General features: G+C 39.1%; 1 protein-coding gene and 1 long non-coding RNA gene across 2 annotated transcripts; one reads left to right on the top strand and one right to left on the bottom strand.

The window, feature by feature from the left end:
- Positions 1-104: 104 nt before the first annotated feature.
- On the bottom strand, positions 105-8593 carry LOC309716976. Its single transcript, XR_014279598.1, has 4 exons — positions 8579-8593; positions 1199-1259; positions 551-704; positions 105-442 (listed from the first exon to the last, which is right to left on the bottom strand). It is a non-coding gene; the product is annotated as an uncharacterized lncRNA (long non-coding RNA).
- A 698-nt stretch (positions 8594-9291) lies between these two features.
- Positions 9292-16794, top strand: LOC309718130 (uncharacterized protein). Its single transcript, XM_082553144.1, has 11 exons — positions 9292-9874; positions 10539-10898; positions 11726-12082; positions 12938-13291; positions 13420-13437; positions 14406-14469; positions 14560-14603; positions 14938-15088; positions 15424-15537; positions 15850-15917; positions 16597-16794. The coding sequence occupies exons 1-11, from the start codon at positions 9485-9487 to the stop codon at positions 16618-16620; spliced, it is 1944 nt and encodes a 647-aa protein (XP_082409270.1). The 5' UTR covers positions 9292-9484; the 3' UTR covers positions 16621-16794.
- The last annotated feature ends 42 nt before the right edge of the window (positions 16795-16836 follow it).

Genomic DNA, 16836 nt, shown 5'->3' with positions numbered 1-16836 from the left:
ACAGCACTGATTTATTATAAAAACACACAGTAGAAAACATTTCAGAGACTCGTTACATCAACATGATTTAAAAAAAAAAAAAAAAAAAAGACACACCGACCAGATTTAAATACACAACTATATAAACTCTGAGAGTTTTAATAAATTCACATTTGTTATCAATCAGTACAAAGGTGAAAGAGTTGCTGTAATGACAAAAAAATGATATTAACTGGGTTGAGAGGACGATATTTTCTACTGAACACAGTCAAGCTAAGATCTTCAATTCCAATTCCTGTGTTAGAAACAAGCTGAGAGTTACAGTCTATTTTTGTAAGAAGTAATGACCGCACATCATCAGTCGAGTCACATAGTAAACAAACTCCTCAAAGTTCACACAGTCGTGTGGGTTTTCATCCAGCTCCCTCAAGATGTTGTCACGTTCTGTCTTATCCTTGCAGTTCTGAAAAACAATGGTGGAACAATGAAGACTCAAGGACTGATAAGTATATTTTTCACATCATGACTAGATTTGGATTTATGGTGGATATACAAAGAGAATGAGTTGTACCTGCAGCCAATTAACCAGCTCTGCTCTCAGGGTTCTCTTCAGATCATTTTTCATCATTGTTTTGCTCCGTGTGCATTCCTGTTTAAATATGCCAAGAACTTCTTCCATTGCCTCTTCCAGTTTGCTCATTTGTGTATCCATGGCAAATGTCCTACTGAGAAAGTCCAAGGGAAGTGAGGTTAGACACATTTGAATGTGCCTGTGTTTAAATTCATCCACTGAACACTGAAAGTTTTACAATGCCTGAAGTATCACTTCTATTTGTAACTGAATACAAAAATGATTTACATTAAACTCCATTTATGCCATATTTTTTTCAAAGGATATCCACACAGCACATAAATAATATTATATATTCAACAATATTGTGAAAACAAAAAAAAATAAGAAATGCAAAACACAAGGAGAGTGAACGATAGTTTCAGTATTAACATTTACACCTAAACACGAGTCTGTAATTTTGTTCTGAATATTGTTGACGGTAAACTTTTCTTCACATTGAATTTATTTTACTGACTGAATAGACAAATAACCCTCATCCCCAGTGATAAGCATTTCTGGACATGACTAAATGTTAACTTTTAAAACTTTTAATTAGTAATCTGGTGATCTAAAGTGTCATATATTATCTCAAAATGATATACTCACCTCTGCAAAGATGTTGAGGAAAATCTGAGGATTTGAAGATATAATGTTCAAGGGCATCTCACTGTTTTTATAGAGGGAGATAAGAATGAGGGCCGTCCTTTTGGGTGTTGCTCTAAGTGTCATCATCATCATCATCAGATGTAAGTGTCATATTTCAAATGCAAAGTTAAATTTATTCATATAACACATTTAAAACAAGGGCTGTTGCCCAAAGCGCTGTACATCTAAAATAATCAAGTAATAATAATAATTAGGATTATTAGGACTTTACTTAAACGTACTTATTGATAATTTGAATTGACGTCTAAGCCAGATTGATAAAAGAATAATTCAACAATAATAAAATATTTTTGTTTATACTTTGTTTATACTTTATTAATCTTTTATTTATCTTTTACTTATAAATAAGTAAAGAAATACCATGTTGCAGTGATGTGCAGTGACATTTATTAAAACTCAAGAAGAGACGATCTATTTTCAAACACACACAAAAAAAAATCTTGGTAAAAATAAAAGTGTATTATTGGAAAATTGTGCATAAAATATAAAAATATATTTTTTTATAATAATTCTTTATATTATATTCTATACATTATATTCAATTTCAATTCAGTTTTATTTATATAGAGCCAAATCACAATAGTGGCTAAATATTGTAAGGTAAAGAGCTTACAATAAGAGGGAGAAACCCTAACAATCAGATGACAGTGAGAAGGGAAAAACCTTTTAATTGGAAGAAATCTCCAACAGGACAAGTCTCAGGTTAGGTGCAGCCATCTACTGTTTGGGACTATGTGGGAGTTGGGGGAGAGAGACAAGCCAAATACATGATGTGGAAGGGTTGGTGGAAGAGAGCTAAAGGTCTATAATAACTCATAATTCCATACAGAGTAGTGTATATACACATAATGTGTGAAAGAAGAGGAAATGTTCAGTGGACCATAGTAAACCCCCAGCAGCCAAAGTCTATTGCAGCATTACTAAGGGTTATGTTGCAATCGCAACTTTATTCTAAACAGGATCATCTGACCCACTTCCTGCTCTTTCTTTCCCATTCTTTATAAATAAGTTCCATTTATTACTTATTACATCCCTCTGAAAAACCCCTCAAGCTGCTGTTACAACCAAATTTCCCACAAAGGGAAATTTGGTTGTAACAGCAGCCAAAAAGACACATATACAAACAAACAGTACACAGGACACGGAACAGAAACATACACTATTTTTCTTACATATTTACATACAAGAAAGTATTTAGTCAGCCACCGATTGTGCAAGTTCCCCCACCTAAAATGATGACAGAGGTCAGTAATTTGCACCAGAGGTACACTTCAACTGTGAGAGACAGAATGTGAAAAAAAAATCCATGAATCCACATGGTAGGATTTGTAAAGAATTTATTCGTAAATCAGGGTGGAAAATAAGTATTTGGTCAATAACAAAAATACAACTCAATACTTTGTAACATAACCTTTGTTGGCAATAACAGAGGTCAAACGTTTACTATAGGTCTTTACCAGGTTTGCACACACAGTAGCTGGTATTTTGGCCCATTCCTCCATGCAGATCTTCTCGAGAGCAGTGATGTTTTGGGGCTGTCGCCGAGCAACACGGCCTTTCAACTCCCGCCACAGATTTTCTATGGGGTTGAGGTCTGGAGACTGGCTAGGCCACTCCAGGACTTTCAAATGCTTCTTACGGAGCCACTCCTTTGTTGCCCGGGCGGTGTGTTTTGGATCATTGTCATGTTGGAAGACCCAGCCTCGTTTCATCTTCAAAGTTCTCACTGATGGAAGGAGGTTTTGGCTCAAAATCTCACGATACATGGCCCCATTCATTCTGTCCTTAACATGGATCAGTCGTCCTGTCCCCTTGGCAGAAAAACAGCCCCATAGCATGATGTTTCCACCCCCATGCTTCACAGTAGGTATGGTGTTCTTGGGATGCAACTCAGTATTCTTCTTCCTCCAAGCACGACGAGTTGAGTTTATACCAAAAAGTTCTACTTTGGTTTCATCTGACCACATGACATTCTCCCAATCCTCTGCTGTATCATCCATGTGCTCTCTGGCAAACTTCAGACGGGCCTGGACATGCACTGGCTTCAGCAGCGGAACACGTCTGGCACTGCGGGATTTGATTCCCTGCCGTTGTAGTGTGTTACTGATGGTGACCTTTGTTACTTTGGTCCCAGCTCTCTGCAGGTCATTCACCAGGTCCCCCCGTGTGGTTCTGGGATCTTTGCTCACCGTTCTCATGATCATTTTGACCCCACGGGATGAGATCTTGCGTGGAGCCCCAGATCGAGGGAGATTATCAGTGGTCTTGTACGTCTTCCATTTTCTGATGATTGCTCCCACAGTTGATTTTTTCACACCAAGCTGCTTGCCTATTGTAGATTCACTCTTCCCAGTCTGGTGCAGGTCTACAATACTTTTCCTGGTGTCCTTCGAAAGCTCTTTGGTCTTGGCCATGGCGGAGTTTGGAGTCTGACTGTTTGAGGCTGTGGACAGGTGTCTTTTATACAGATGATGAGTTCAAACAGGTGCCATTCATACAGGTAACGAGTGGGGGACAGAGAAGCTTCTTACAGAAGACGTTACAGGTCTGTGAGAGCCAGAGGTTTTCCTTGTTTGAGGTGACCAAATACTTATTTTCCACCCTAATTTACGAATAAATTCTTTACAAATCCTACCATGTGAATTCATGGATTTTTTTTTCACATTCTGTCTCTCACAGTTGAAGTGTACCTCTGGTGCAAATTACTGACCTCTGTCATCATTTTAAGTGGGGGAACTTGCACAATCGGTGGCTGACTAAATACTTTTTTGCCCCACTGTATGGACAATGGTTACTATAAACAGAGTACTGTACAGTACAGTTATTAAATTAAATAAAAATAACTACAGATAAGAGGCAAAGCAGGTTGTAGTGCGAATCGGTTAATTAACTTATTGCAGTTACAGCGCAGATGTAAACATCTATGTTTGTTGGGAGCAGTTGTGATTGTACAGTCTGACAGTTGCAGGGAAGAAGGACCTGCGGAAACGCTCCTTCATGCATCTAGGATGCAGCAGTCTGCCACTGAAGGAGCTCTGCAGTTCAGCAACATTTACATGCATGGGGTGGGAGACTCTGTCCATCAGAGATGTTATTTTGGCCAGAGTCCTTCTGTCTCCCACCACCTGCACTGGGTCAAGGGTGCATCCCAGAACAGAGCTGGCCTTCCTGATGAGTTTATCCAACCTCTTCCTCTCAGCTGCCTATAAACCGCTGCTCCAACATACAACACTGTAAAAAATGACAGATGCCACCACAGAGTCATAGAAGGTCTTTAAAAGCGCTCCCTGTACTCCAAATGACCTCAGCCGCCTCAGCAGGGAGAGTCTGCTCTGACCCTTCCTGTAAAGAGCATCAGTCTTGTGGCTCCAGTCCAGTTTATTATTCAGGTGAACACCCAGGTACCTATAAGAGTCCACTATCTCAATGTCCACTCCCTGGATGTTCACCGGTGTCAGTGTGGTGGGTCTGCGTCTCCGGAAGTCATCCACCAACTCCTTAGTTTTCCCGGTGTTGATCAGCAGGTGGTTCTGCTGACACCAGTCAACAGCGTCCAGAGTCCACTGTCTGTACTCTGAGTCGTCCTCACCTGTGATGAGGCCAACTATGGCAGAGTCGTCAGAGAACTTCTGTAGGTGGCAGCGTGGGGAGTTGATGGAGAAGTCTGCAGTGTAGAGGGTGAAGAGGAACGGTGCCAGCACAGTTCCCTGTGGGGCCCCCGTACTGCAGACCAGCGTGTCAGAGACACAGCCCTGTGACCTCACATACTGTGGACGTTCTGTGAGGTAGTCCAGTATCCACTGGGACATGTGGTGGTCCACTCCCGATAGCTCCAGCTTGTCTCTCAGAAGTCGTGGCTGGATGGTGTTAAAAGCACTGGAGAAATCAAAGAACATGATCCTCACAGTGCTTCCAGGCTTCTCCAGGTGAGTCAGAGCTCGGTGCAGGAGGTAGATGATGGCGTCCTCCACCCCAATGCCAGGCTGGTAAGCAAACTGCAGCGGATCCAATGAAGACTTCACCAGGGGGCGCAGATGGTTTAGAACCAACATCTCGAGGGTCTTCATCAGATGCGATGTCAGGGCTACCGGCCTGTAGCTGCTGAGGTCCTTGGTATGGGAGGTCTTTGGTACCGGTACCACACAGGAGGTCTTCCACAGCTGTGGTACTTTCCCCAGTGACAGGCTCAGGTTGAACAGATAACCTAGGATGCCACACAGTTCATCTGCGCAGCATCCCAGGAGCCTGGAGCTGATGCCATCTGGACCTGCAGCCTACCGCACCTTGATCTTGCGAAGCTCGTTCCTCACTTGAAGTGCTGAGATAGAAAGAGTGGATTTTGGGGGAGGGGTGTGTATGTTGGAGTCCACAGAAGCCGGGGGTGGGTGTAATGACTGGGAGCTGGGAGGTGTGAAGCTGAGAGGTGTGAAGTCCTGAGATGAAGGACAGGCAGTCCCTGAAGATGAAGGAGATTGCAGCAGGGGGGACGATGCTGTGGGAGGGGTGGGTGGTTGATCAAACCTATTAAAATATTTATTTAGGTCATTCACCCACCCCAAGTCTCCTGAAGCCTGGGGGGTTGGATTTTGTCCTGAGATTGTCTTCAGGCTGTTCCAAACCCGTACTTTAATATACTTGCATTATCTATTAGAAAGGCCATTTCATTCAGAGCAGTCTCTCTCTCTCTCTATCATCAGCTTTCCTTGCTAATGTACTGAAAAAGTTATTAACTAGTTTTTCACACTCTGTCTTCTCTCTATCATACAGGTTAGCCCTTTCAGGTTACCAGAACACACTGGTTTTCAGTAAAAGCTGCTGCTAAATCAAAATATGAAGGCAAACTGTTCCATTTTTACTTGCTCACTCTCTATGGGCGAGAAAGCGGCGAAAAGGGCATGAAAGGGCATGAATAGCAGCCTTTACTGGCAGGAAGCAAAATTTTAAATTCTGTCCACAATTAGTATCACAAACAGTCACAAACAAACAGAGAAAGGAAAAGACCAGAATATGTAAATTAGAAATAAGTAATTTATTAGTCCACCACCTAATAAAAGGTTTATGTCAAACCTGCCCTAAACTAACATAATTGGTCATTATCAATAATCAATAATTTTTTACATTTCTGTAGTGGTTAATTCATCAGTATGCCCAAGATTAAAACAATATTTTAAATAATAAAATCTAGTTATTGTTGTATTATTGTTGTACTATACATTTTCAAATGTATTGTTAATGCATGGTAATGCATTTCATTATTTTTGATTAATATGCCAAATTACAGTTATTTACTTTCTTGAAAAGAAAAATCAGTTTTAGTGGTTAAGTGTTATACTTGATTTACTTCTAACTTCTCAGGGAGGTCAAGTGTGTTTAGAAAAAAAAATGGGTATAAAAATGTGAATTCAGAATTCAGTTATTTGCCTAATATAGGTTTATGGCATACTTCTAAATTATTTGTGTTTTCTTCCTTTTATTCCAGGTGGTCTAATGACTGTGTTAATTATTGGTTGTCCATTGAATGATATGAAGAAGTAAATAATCTCACAGAAAACACTCTAAACAGGGTCATCTGACTCGCTTTCTGCTTTCTGACTTTTCATTTCACTCAGTGACTGCTACTGAAGCTGGTCAAACTGTAGTTATTATGGTGCCTAAGTTTTCTGGACAGCTCCTCGTGGGACTTGGAGATGGAGAAGAAGAAGCAGAAAAAGGTCTGTGATTGGCTGAACTCTTCCACGCTGTCAGTCTGCAGTATAGAGAAAGTTAAAGGTGGGTTGAAGTCCAGCGCTACTCTAGCACTAAGTGTTAATATAAGTGTTAATATAATATGTTCATTATTTGATGCTCGCCTCTATCCATAAATGACATAAACATAACTAAATATATATACATACATTTCTTTCTGTTCGCACCACAAACACATGACCCTATACTGTGCTCACTGCATCATTCTATTTTTGCACTGATCACCACCTGCATTCATGTATATATCTACCTGCTTATCACTTTTAATTTTAATTTTTGTGTTTATTTAAGCATTGTCTGACAGTATCTTTGCACTAAGTACCACAGCAATTTCCTAATGTTGTAAACCTGCTCAACATTTGGCAATAAAACCCTTTCTGATTCTGATTCTTCTTAGAACTGGCTCAGCTGTTCACCTTCCACTGGACACCCATTCATCAGCTGGCAACAATTCTAGTGTTTGTGAGAGGGAGTAAGAAGTATTTCATTGTGATTCCTCAAAGTTTAAGGAAGCTTATCAAATGTGATGTAAACCTAAACACAAAAAGACATTTTAGGGCAGGGGTCCCTGACCCCCGGGCCGCGAGAGTTGAGGATCGGGTGTGAAATTTATGGTTTTCAGGGCTTTTAATGTTCTTTAGCGTAATTTTTTTAAATCGTTTTTATTGTTAACTCTGTTTCCCTGGGTCTTTTCCCGTGTGTTATTAATAAATTGTCTTTTTTGGTACTAGTACTTGGTTTAGTTGTATTTATCCGCGACACCTTAAAGGCCGGTCTGTGAAAATAGTGTCGGACATAAACAGATCCGTGGCGCAAAAAAGGTTGGGGACCGCTGTTTTAGGGAACTTAGATATGATTAATACCTTTGTCACATTTGCAAGATTAGCATGCAACCATTAGTCAGCTCTCGGGTAATACAGAAACTTGGGGAGGGGGAATAGTGCAATTACTCTTTTCAAAGGAAAAAAAGGAGGTTCTAAAAATAAAACCAAGGAAAAGAAAAAACACACAATGTTGTTAGAATTTGCTGACATAGTATACAGGATGCATGTCCCTTTTTAACTTCGGGACCCGGAAATCCCGAAGTTAAAATGGGACATGCGTTGTTGAGAATCACCAATCAAAGATCCTGTGGGATTTCGAAATACACACGGAAAAATTCATGATAGCTAACAAACCGCCCATGGCAGTCATGGACAAGCAGAGGAAGAAGGCCGTAGTGATAAATGTAGCTACACCAAGTGATAGTAACATCAGGGAAAAGGAACACGAGAAGCTGGAAAAATACCAGGGCTGAGAGAGGAGAAGAGAAAAGATGTGGAGGGTGAAGGCCTCAGTGGTCCCCGTGGTAATCTGAACACTTGGGGCAGTGACCCCCAACGCAAACAAAACACAAACAAAATGCTAACAACACATCTGGACAACTTCTCAGACTTCCGTTGATTGAGCGAAATTGATGATCTTTAAAGACAGACAATAACCTGACAGGTTGTTTCATCAAGAAACCCATCCATATTTTGCACTGATGTCTTTTTCTAGGTCATATTGCACGAGACTATCAACTAATTGTCTTACCGGTAAAGCAGTGCGCTCTTCTCGAAATAAAAATTCCAGAAATGTCACGTGTTCACAGCTGTTTTTGTAAAGCAGTTATTATTTTCTAAAACATTCTGAGGACATGTTTAGGTCAAAGTCAAATTTATTACAGTTTTATACAGCACATTCTCAGCCCCCGCAAGACACCCATAAAGCACATAATCATAACCACGTGTTGTTCTTCTATAAAGCTCTTAATCTCTATGATGTAAGACTGCTGCTCTGAGACCAGTCTGGCTCTCATTTAGTGATGAGGTTTGTATTCACATGTGGTCTTAGCTTTGCTCCTAAATCAGTTTTGCTCGTACAAACTCCATTGGTGGAGTCGTACTCCACCTCTAAGGCTTGCAGTAAGAGACACGCTGGTTTTAACATTTGTTTTCTTACCGTTTTCCTTCAAGTACTAGAACTAATACAAATTTGATTCTTAGGCTATTCAGTGACATCGGATTTTATATTGTAGGCTGTGTGATGAAGTATTCTGTTATTTATCTGGTAAAATGAAAACTTGGAGTCACAATGACAGTAGAGTACAGTAAAGTGTTCACATTCACTTTGTAACTTTCTGACCAGATGTCAGGGTTATTGTGCCAGCGTTTGCCAATACACTCTCACCCCTAGGCGTGAAAGCACATAAGCACAAGCAGATGTTTTTCTTGCAACTAAGCTCAGAATCAGTCTCCTGCTCTGAGATCAGTTTGGTTCTTATTTGTGTTGGGCAACCTGTTTAAATGTGACCTTAACAGTGGTCCTAAATCAGTGCCTTGTTTGTAGAAACTCCATTTGTGGACTCATACTCCACCTCCACATTGGAGACACACTCATCTCAAACCTCCTAAAGCTTTGCTAATCTATCCAGGACAGTTTTCGAGCTTACTACGAGCCATGAAGCATTTGTTTTTGGCGGTTTTGGGTTTGCTGTCTCTTCAGTGGGTACACAGCAGGAGCGATGACAGGACAAACTGCAAGCCATTTACAGCCAGCTTTTGTCAAGGTGTGGGGTACACCACTACCCTTCATCCAACGGGAGTTCAAGGCTACAACCTGCAGCAAATTGGTCAGATTGTGGAGACTGCTTGTTCACCGCATGTTGCCAAACTTATGTGTCGCATTGTTGTGCCTGAATGCAGCTCAGAGGACGATAGCAGGTTGAAACCATGCCGAGCTCTCTGTGTACAAGTCAAGGCAGACTGTGAATCCACCCTCAGAGCAAAGTGGTTGTCTTGGCCTCTAAGGCTCCGATGTGAGACTTTACCTGAGAGCAACTGTGTAGGGGTGAGTATAATATAATAAGAATGTAACCTCTTACGCTTTCTGGCAAACGTAACGCAATATAGCTGACTGAACTCAACAGTCATAATCATGAATGTTTGTTTTTTTTATTATTCAGCTTTTAGCATCAATATCACGGGATATTCAATATTAAAACTGCACAGTCTTTGCTACTGTGGATTTTTGATGTTTTTTTCCCTGATTATTAACTGGAAAAAAGTGCTTTTTGTTTAATGTTTCATGCATCACCTCACATGTGGAATAGAGCACAAGTTAAAGCATATGAAAGGTCTCATTTTCACCCAATTAATTAATGGATTGCTTCACAATTTATTGTTGCATTGTCTGTTCAGCTTTGGCATAGCCCTTTCACTGACATTAACAAACTTTAAATGGGAACATCCAGTTATTGTAACACTTCATGGTATTGTCCTCATCTCCTGGCTAATATTCAGCTCATCTGTTTGTGTTTTTCACAATTTGTCAATTCATGCAGTCATTCCACAAGTATGTAGAAATGAAAATGCAATGCCTCTTTAAGACTCTTCATTTCATCAGATTTCATGTATAAAACCAAATGCACCAATACCAAAAGAGAATGCATGCCTTTATACTCCCATTAATATTAAAAATATAAACTAAAAGATTTATGTTTGTGTTCATCCAGGCGTCATCAGTCATCAGTGTTATTCAGACACCCCCTTCAGCATGTCAGCCAATCACGGTTCCTTTCTGCAAAGACATGACTTACACAGAAACTGTGCTGCCCAGGCAGGAAACCCAAGACAATATAGCCTTAACAATAAACCGGTTTAATCCACTTGTGACATCAGGATGCTCCCCTCATCTGAAGCCATTCTTATGCTCCGTCTACGTTCCCGAGTGTGTGTCAGGAAAACCTCGTCCACCTTGCAGAACGCTCTGTGAGCATGCAAGGTCCCACTGTGGAGCACAGATGAGAAGTTTAAGTTTGGAGTGGCCCGAAGCTCTCAAGTGTGAAGCATTTACCACAGAGTCCTGTGAACATGTAAGTAATATGAAGATAAACAATATTCACAAAGACGCTTATACACTGTGATGAAAGCTCTGACTCTTTCACTTGCCTTTCTGGCTGAGTAGCTCAAATCTGTTTCAGCTCTGCATATGTTTGGGAATATGCTTTTTTGTACTTGTAACTCTATCAAATAGTAAGTGCTGGTTAATGACAATAAATGATAGTACATTTATTCATCCATTTTCTTCCACTTCTTCAATGTGGCAGGGGGGGAGTAGACCCTGGACAGGTTGTCGCAGGGCTTCCACAAAGAGACAGACATCCAGTCACAGTCACATTGACACCTTTGGCCAGTTTAGAATAACTGATCAACCATTACATTCCCCCTTTACAACAGTCAGCTTTTCAATTGCCTTAGAATGAAGACATAGTGAAGTCACTCTTCCAGCATGCTCTCTAGTTAGCCAAGTTTTGGCCAAGGGAAACTTTGGCAGCTCACAAACCCTTAGACCTGATAGAATAAGACAGACAAGTATCACAGGATGGACAGTTTGGATATACTCTCTTTGGCAATAAGAGTTAAAATGATCATGCAGATTTGTAGCTAATTAGCAATGGCATTGTTCATTCATTCTTCTAATCATCCACTTCATTACCTGTCTATTATTATTATTATTATTATTATTATTATTATTATTATTATTATTATTATTATTATTTACCAGTTCAGGTTTGTGGGTGGGCAACACAGCTACACACTTCAAACCTGAAATCCTCTTACTGTGATACTGTTAGCCACTGCACTACTGTGCTTCCCAGCATTGTTGACATTTAACTAATTTCTGTTTCTGTTCATCCAGGTTCCAGTCATCAGTGTTAGTCAAGCACCCTCTGCAGCATGTCAGCCAATCACTGTTCCTCTCTGCAAAGACCTGCATTACACAGAAACCGTGCTGCCTGAGAAAGAAACCCAAGATGTTATAAGCCTGAAGATAAATCAGTTTTATCCACTAGTTAAAGTGGAGTGCTCCTCCCACTTAAAGCCACTATTGTGCTCTATTTTCGTTCCTGAGTGTGTGTCAGGGAAACCTCGTCCTCCCTGCAGAACTCTCTGTGAGAAAGCAAAGTCCGGCTGTGAGCCACTGATGAACAAGTTTGGCTTACCATGGCCTGAAGAACTGAAGTGTACAGCATTTACTACAGAGTCCTGTGAGCATGTAAGTCTGACACAACACTCTAACACTTTTGTGTCAAACTCAATTTAGTCATGGGCGACCTATGACCCAGTTTAGACCAGTAAAACCAATGCACTGTATTGGAATACATTCTGAGATCATTAATCTGACGAACAGCCGAGATTTTTTAAAAAGCTGAAACCATAAGAGCAATAAGACACCCAATACCTTACATTGTTAATCATTTGCAAGACAACAGAATCTACTATTTCCTGTGAAATTATTTCTCGTTTAATAAGTTTACATAACAGATGATGTGCAGCCCTTAGATGCCTTAAGAAAAAAAGTGCAAATTCAACAGATTATCTCATTTGTCCCCATTTATTATGTAAAAGTATTCATAGTAGTATTTGTCCATTTTTATGGCTCAACCAATCTACTGAGATTAAATTTTTTTAAATACTTTTCATACTTAAAAAAACATCTTTAAGGCCACAGGGTGTAAAAAACGTTTTGATTGTAGATTTGTACAAACCAGAAAATGTCAAAACTAATGAGTCCAGGATTCAGAGTGACATACAACAAAAACAGATTTATTTGGACTTCAAAGACAGTTTTTAACAATACAAGCAGAAGTGAGTTACAACAGCACAAGATTACCTTTCGTGGTGTCTTGTTCTGCTGATGTGTCCATTTTTTTCTGTCACCATACTGATATTCCCCTCATATTTGCAAGTCTATGTATAATTTGGTATTTAAAATTTTTTCAGGCTTTAGCTGGATTTTTGTGGCACATATTTACGTAAAGACCATGTTTCACTATAAAATTATTAAAGAAATGTATCACATGCTGAAGGTAACCAGAGCTGGAATGACACTGTGTACTTGTGTCTCCAGTATGGCGTGAGCAGCAGCGGTGGGGTCTGTGAGCCAATCACCATACCAATGTGCCAGGGTCTGTCCTACAACCAGACCCTCATTCCAAATCTTCTGGGACACACAAGCCAAAGAGAAGCATTCACGAAGATGTCCTTCTTCAACTCCATGGTGCAAACCGTGTGCTCGGTGGACATACGCGTCTTCCTGTGTCGGGTTTATGCCCCTCAGTGTGAGGCAGGGCAAGCGCAGTGGCCCTGCAGGTCATTCTGTGAGAAAGCCAGACGGGACTGTGAGGGACTGATGTCCAATTTTGGCATTTCCTGGCCAGAAGAACTGCAATGCAGCTCATTCCCAGAGGAAATGTGCATATCAGTAAGTAATCGACAATTTGTTGATGACCAAAGAAACATTAAAAATGTAATTTAATGAAGTAAAATGAGTTATTTTTCTTTTTCAGTTATTTATCTTTACTTGACATCTTCCTTTTTTTTCTTTCACAGGAAGAAAAAAGGTCTAAGGTATTTCAGTTCTTCAGAAATTTAAAGTAAATTTGATAACTTTTACTTATTGCTTCTTTTGTAAGTGGACAACTCAGGGGGTGTGGGGCTGATAACAAAGTTTTAACCTGCCAGTGCTGATTTCAATTTGGTTGTCCATCTCAGCAAAAACAGATAGGTGGGAATCCAATGATGTCATCAGTGCCGCTTTAGTGACGCCTAGTGGCTGAAGGGAGCTCATCACCATCACCAAAGGCATTAATACTCTTTGCTTCCTTAATTTGAGTCAAAAGAGACATAAATGTGACAGTGGATAGGAAATAAATGAATAATAAATAAACTTTGATAAATTACAACAAAAAAAATCATAAAACAAATAAAAAATAAAAACTTTAAGGGTCTCTGGTGTCGATGAATACATCTGTTTGTAGTCTAGCAGGATTTGTCCAGCAGTTGATAGTAAAAAAATAATAATAATAATGACCAAACATAAAACCCAATTTCCTTTGGGGTCAACCTTCAGGATCAATAAAGTTTTATTGAATTGAAAAGTACACCGGATTCAATCTTTTAAGTAATCTCTGATACAGAATGTTTTATGATGAAGGGAAATTCTTTCCACATGTTAAATGTTTTGGTATTTCTGAATAATAACAGATGTTTACAGTACAGCTTTACAGGGTGTCTCTAAATGATTTCCACCCATCAAAAGGAGACTTGTGGTTTAGTGTGTATGACTAATACAATCAAACTATGACTGATTATGTAGATCATAGTGGTTTAAAGACAAAAAAAGTTAAAAACAAATCCATGTAGTACATTCAACTGACACTAAAATGAACTGAAAGTTGCTTTATAACTGAGGTTGTGGTGTGCATACACATACTGCATCTTTGGGATGTAATTATTCAATAATGGTATAATGGTAATGGTAATGGTATAATACTGCAAAATTTCCATTACACGACCACTTTTGTCCTTGTTTGCAGATGTTGAACGCTGAAGATGTCGCTGCTAAACTGGAGGCTGGTGGCTATTCTGTTCATGGAAAAGGTTTGTTTCATTTCCAACACCAACATTTTCAATAATAATTGAAGAACAATATTTAAATTCATGTTTTTTTATTTATTTTTCGAAATTTAGCTCTTACTCTCAGTACTGCTCGTCTGCTGCTGACTCTCATGGATGTATCCTTTTTTTGTGGCAGTTAGTAGAACCAGAACTACAAATTCTAGCCAACAGTTTAACACTTAAAGAAATAAGAAGTAAATAATTTGGGGAGGGGGAACCTTCATGTGACTGATTTTACACTTAATGACTTCTTTTTTTTAATAGCAAAGGAAGTAAAGGCTTGTGGGTAGTGTAATAGTTAAAGCCATGCCAACATGATGCATAGAAAACATTAATATGGAAACCTCCCGTGTTATAAAATTATCCATTTGGCATATGTTTCCATTTATTGCAATTATGTGTTTAGCTATGTATATTGCATGCTTCATGCTCTTTAACCAGCACTTTCAGGCAGACCAGTCTGGAGACCTGGATGTGGTGGAGTTCTTCAAACTGGAGCGTTTTGTGGGCGCTATCAGGAGAGAATACGTGGAGAGCTATGGGAGCAGGAATCAACCCTCTGTTACTGAGAACCAAATGAAAAAGGCTTTGGTTGCCCGTGGTATGACATTATTTCTTTAAAAGTACAGTAAAAATACATCCATTGACATCCATCATTTCTCCTTCATAACTTTGCTGATAAATCAAGAAAATATACAGATATTTCTGATATCATAGTTGCGCACTCAGCTGTGTTCAGCTTACAGTACACACTGGACACATTATACAGACATAAGCTGCAAAGTCACAGAAAACCAAACTGTACTGTATATTATATTCTTGATGCAGTACAAAAGGTTTGGATGTGTCATTAGAAAGATTCAAAACATTTAAGAAGCAGTCATTTATTTGTAAAAATAAAATAAATAATCGGGGAAAATTCACTGATTATTGCAGAATTTCATTTGGATGACGAAACCTTCAGAGTTCTGTGGCAGGAATATCGCTCAGAGGGTGGGATCAACTATGATAAATATGTGGCTGCCCTGGCAAAACTTCAGATCCTCAAAGGTAACTGCAACTGTAACACATTGACACTGACTTTAAGGATATACTCCAGTTCAATATTACACAATGTGTCTACTACACCAGATATGATGTCTAGAACTATTTTTTTTAAGTATTAATTGGGGGGGGGGGGGGGGGGGGGGGGAAATGTGATGAATTAAAAGTCACTGAGTGCAAACCTTAAATTAATTTGTATCTATTCCCCAATAACCTTTGAATTGTTATTAATTTAGTTGCAATCATTTTTGTAGTTTTGATCCTTCTACAAGCTTGAAATGGTATTTCAAAGTTTTAAATATATGCCTCCTGTCTCAGATCGTTTCAAAGCCCATCTGCTGAACTTGCCCTGTGACTGTCAAGTGGCCAGCTTCACCATGAACCAGGTGAGTTTTCATGTTTTAAATAAAACCTGTGTAATTTAATCTAGCAAGTTTTTACATGTTCACCTATATGGAAAATTACAGAAAAGTGTAGACAATATTAATAATGACTAAAAAGTGTGTTAGTATAGATTATGCATGTGTATAAATCCAAAAAAGGCAAAAAGACTAAATATATAGACTAAAATACATTAGGCTGTAGTTGTTTGCAAGCAAAGGAAATTATGGGAGGTAATGAGATGAGATGAGATAGCCTTTATTTGTCAGTTGCAGGTCTTTTGCCCACAACCGAGATGACAGACCTTGCCGACCGTACATACAATACACAAACATCACATTGGGGAGACAGGTCAGGCTAGGTAGCGAGGACAAATACAAACAGAAAAAATAGCAACAGAGAGATTTATTCTGAGGTCATTGGGTGATTAAGGTGGAAAAATATGCACTTTGTTACATAAGGTAATTTGGGCTTTCATTCAGAGGACATGCATTTACTTTCTTTCTTTCTTTTTTTAAAGAGGTGAAGTAAATATTTATCTGTTTGATGTAAGTAGTAAAAATAGACTGTTTTCTGTCTTCTTTGCTACTTAGCCTAATAAGAGTTAAATAATAAAAAATATCTACATTTTACTGTGCCTATTTATTTTTACAGTTGCATTTTAAAGACTTGTTTTCTTTTCAGTTTATGAAGACAGCCATTGTGTGAGGAGCAGAGCTGAACTGACCACAAGAGGACTGTACGTAGGAAATAGCTGCATATCAATTTAGTGATGCAGAACTCTGCAAATATATATATGACTGAAATTTTCTTTAATGACAAACATTTATTTTTAAATCACAGCAATATTAAAGTGACAATAAACACAGAAAAGAAACAGTTTTCAATGCCTGAAGTCTGATTTCAGTGTTAGTTTTAAATGTA

This window comes from Aulonocara stuartgranti (genome assembly GCF_965226115.1).
Source record: "Aulonocara stuartgranti genome assembly, chromosome: 11".
Classification (NCBI taxonomy): Eukaryota; Metazoa; Chordata; class Actinopteri; order Cichliformes; family Cichlidae; genus Aulonocara; species Aulonocara stuartgranti.
The sequence above is the reverse complement of the archived record's forward strand: the minus strand, read 5'-3'. Positions and strand labels throughout refer to the sequence as shown.

Bases quoted from the DNA above. Each gene is read 5' to 3' on its own strand.
- LOC309718130 (XM_082553144.1), top strand. From the start codon at position 9,485: ATGAAGCATTTGTTTTTGGCGGTTTTGGGTTTGCTGTCTCTTCAGTGG. The intron at 9,875-10,538 runs GTGAGTATAATA...GTGTTCATCCAG, and splicing joins CTGAGAGCAACTGTGTAGGG to GCGTCATCAGTCATCAGTGT. The intron at 14,604-14,937 runs GTATCCTTTTTT...CAGCACTTTCAG, and splicing joins TGCTGCTGACTCTCATGGAT to GCAGACCAGTCTGGAGACCT.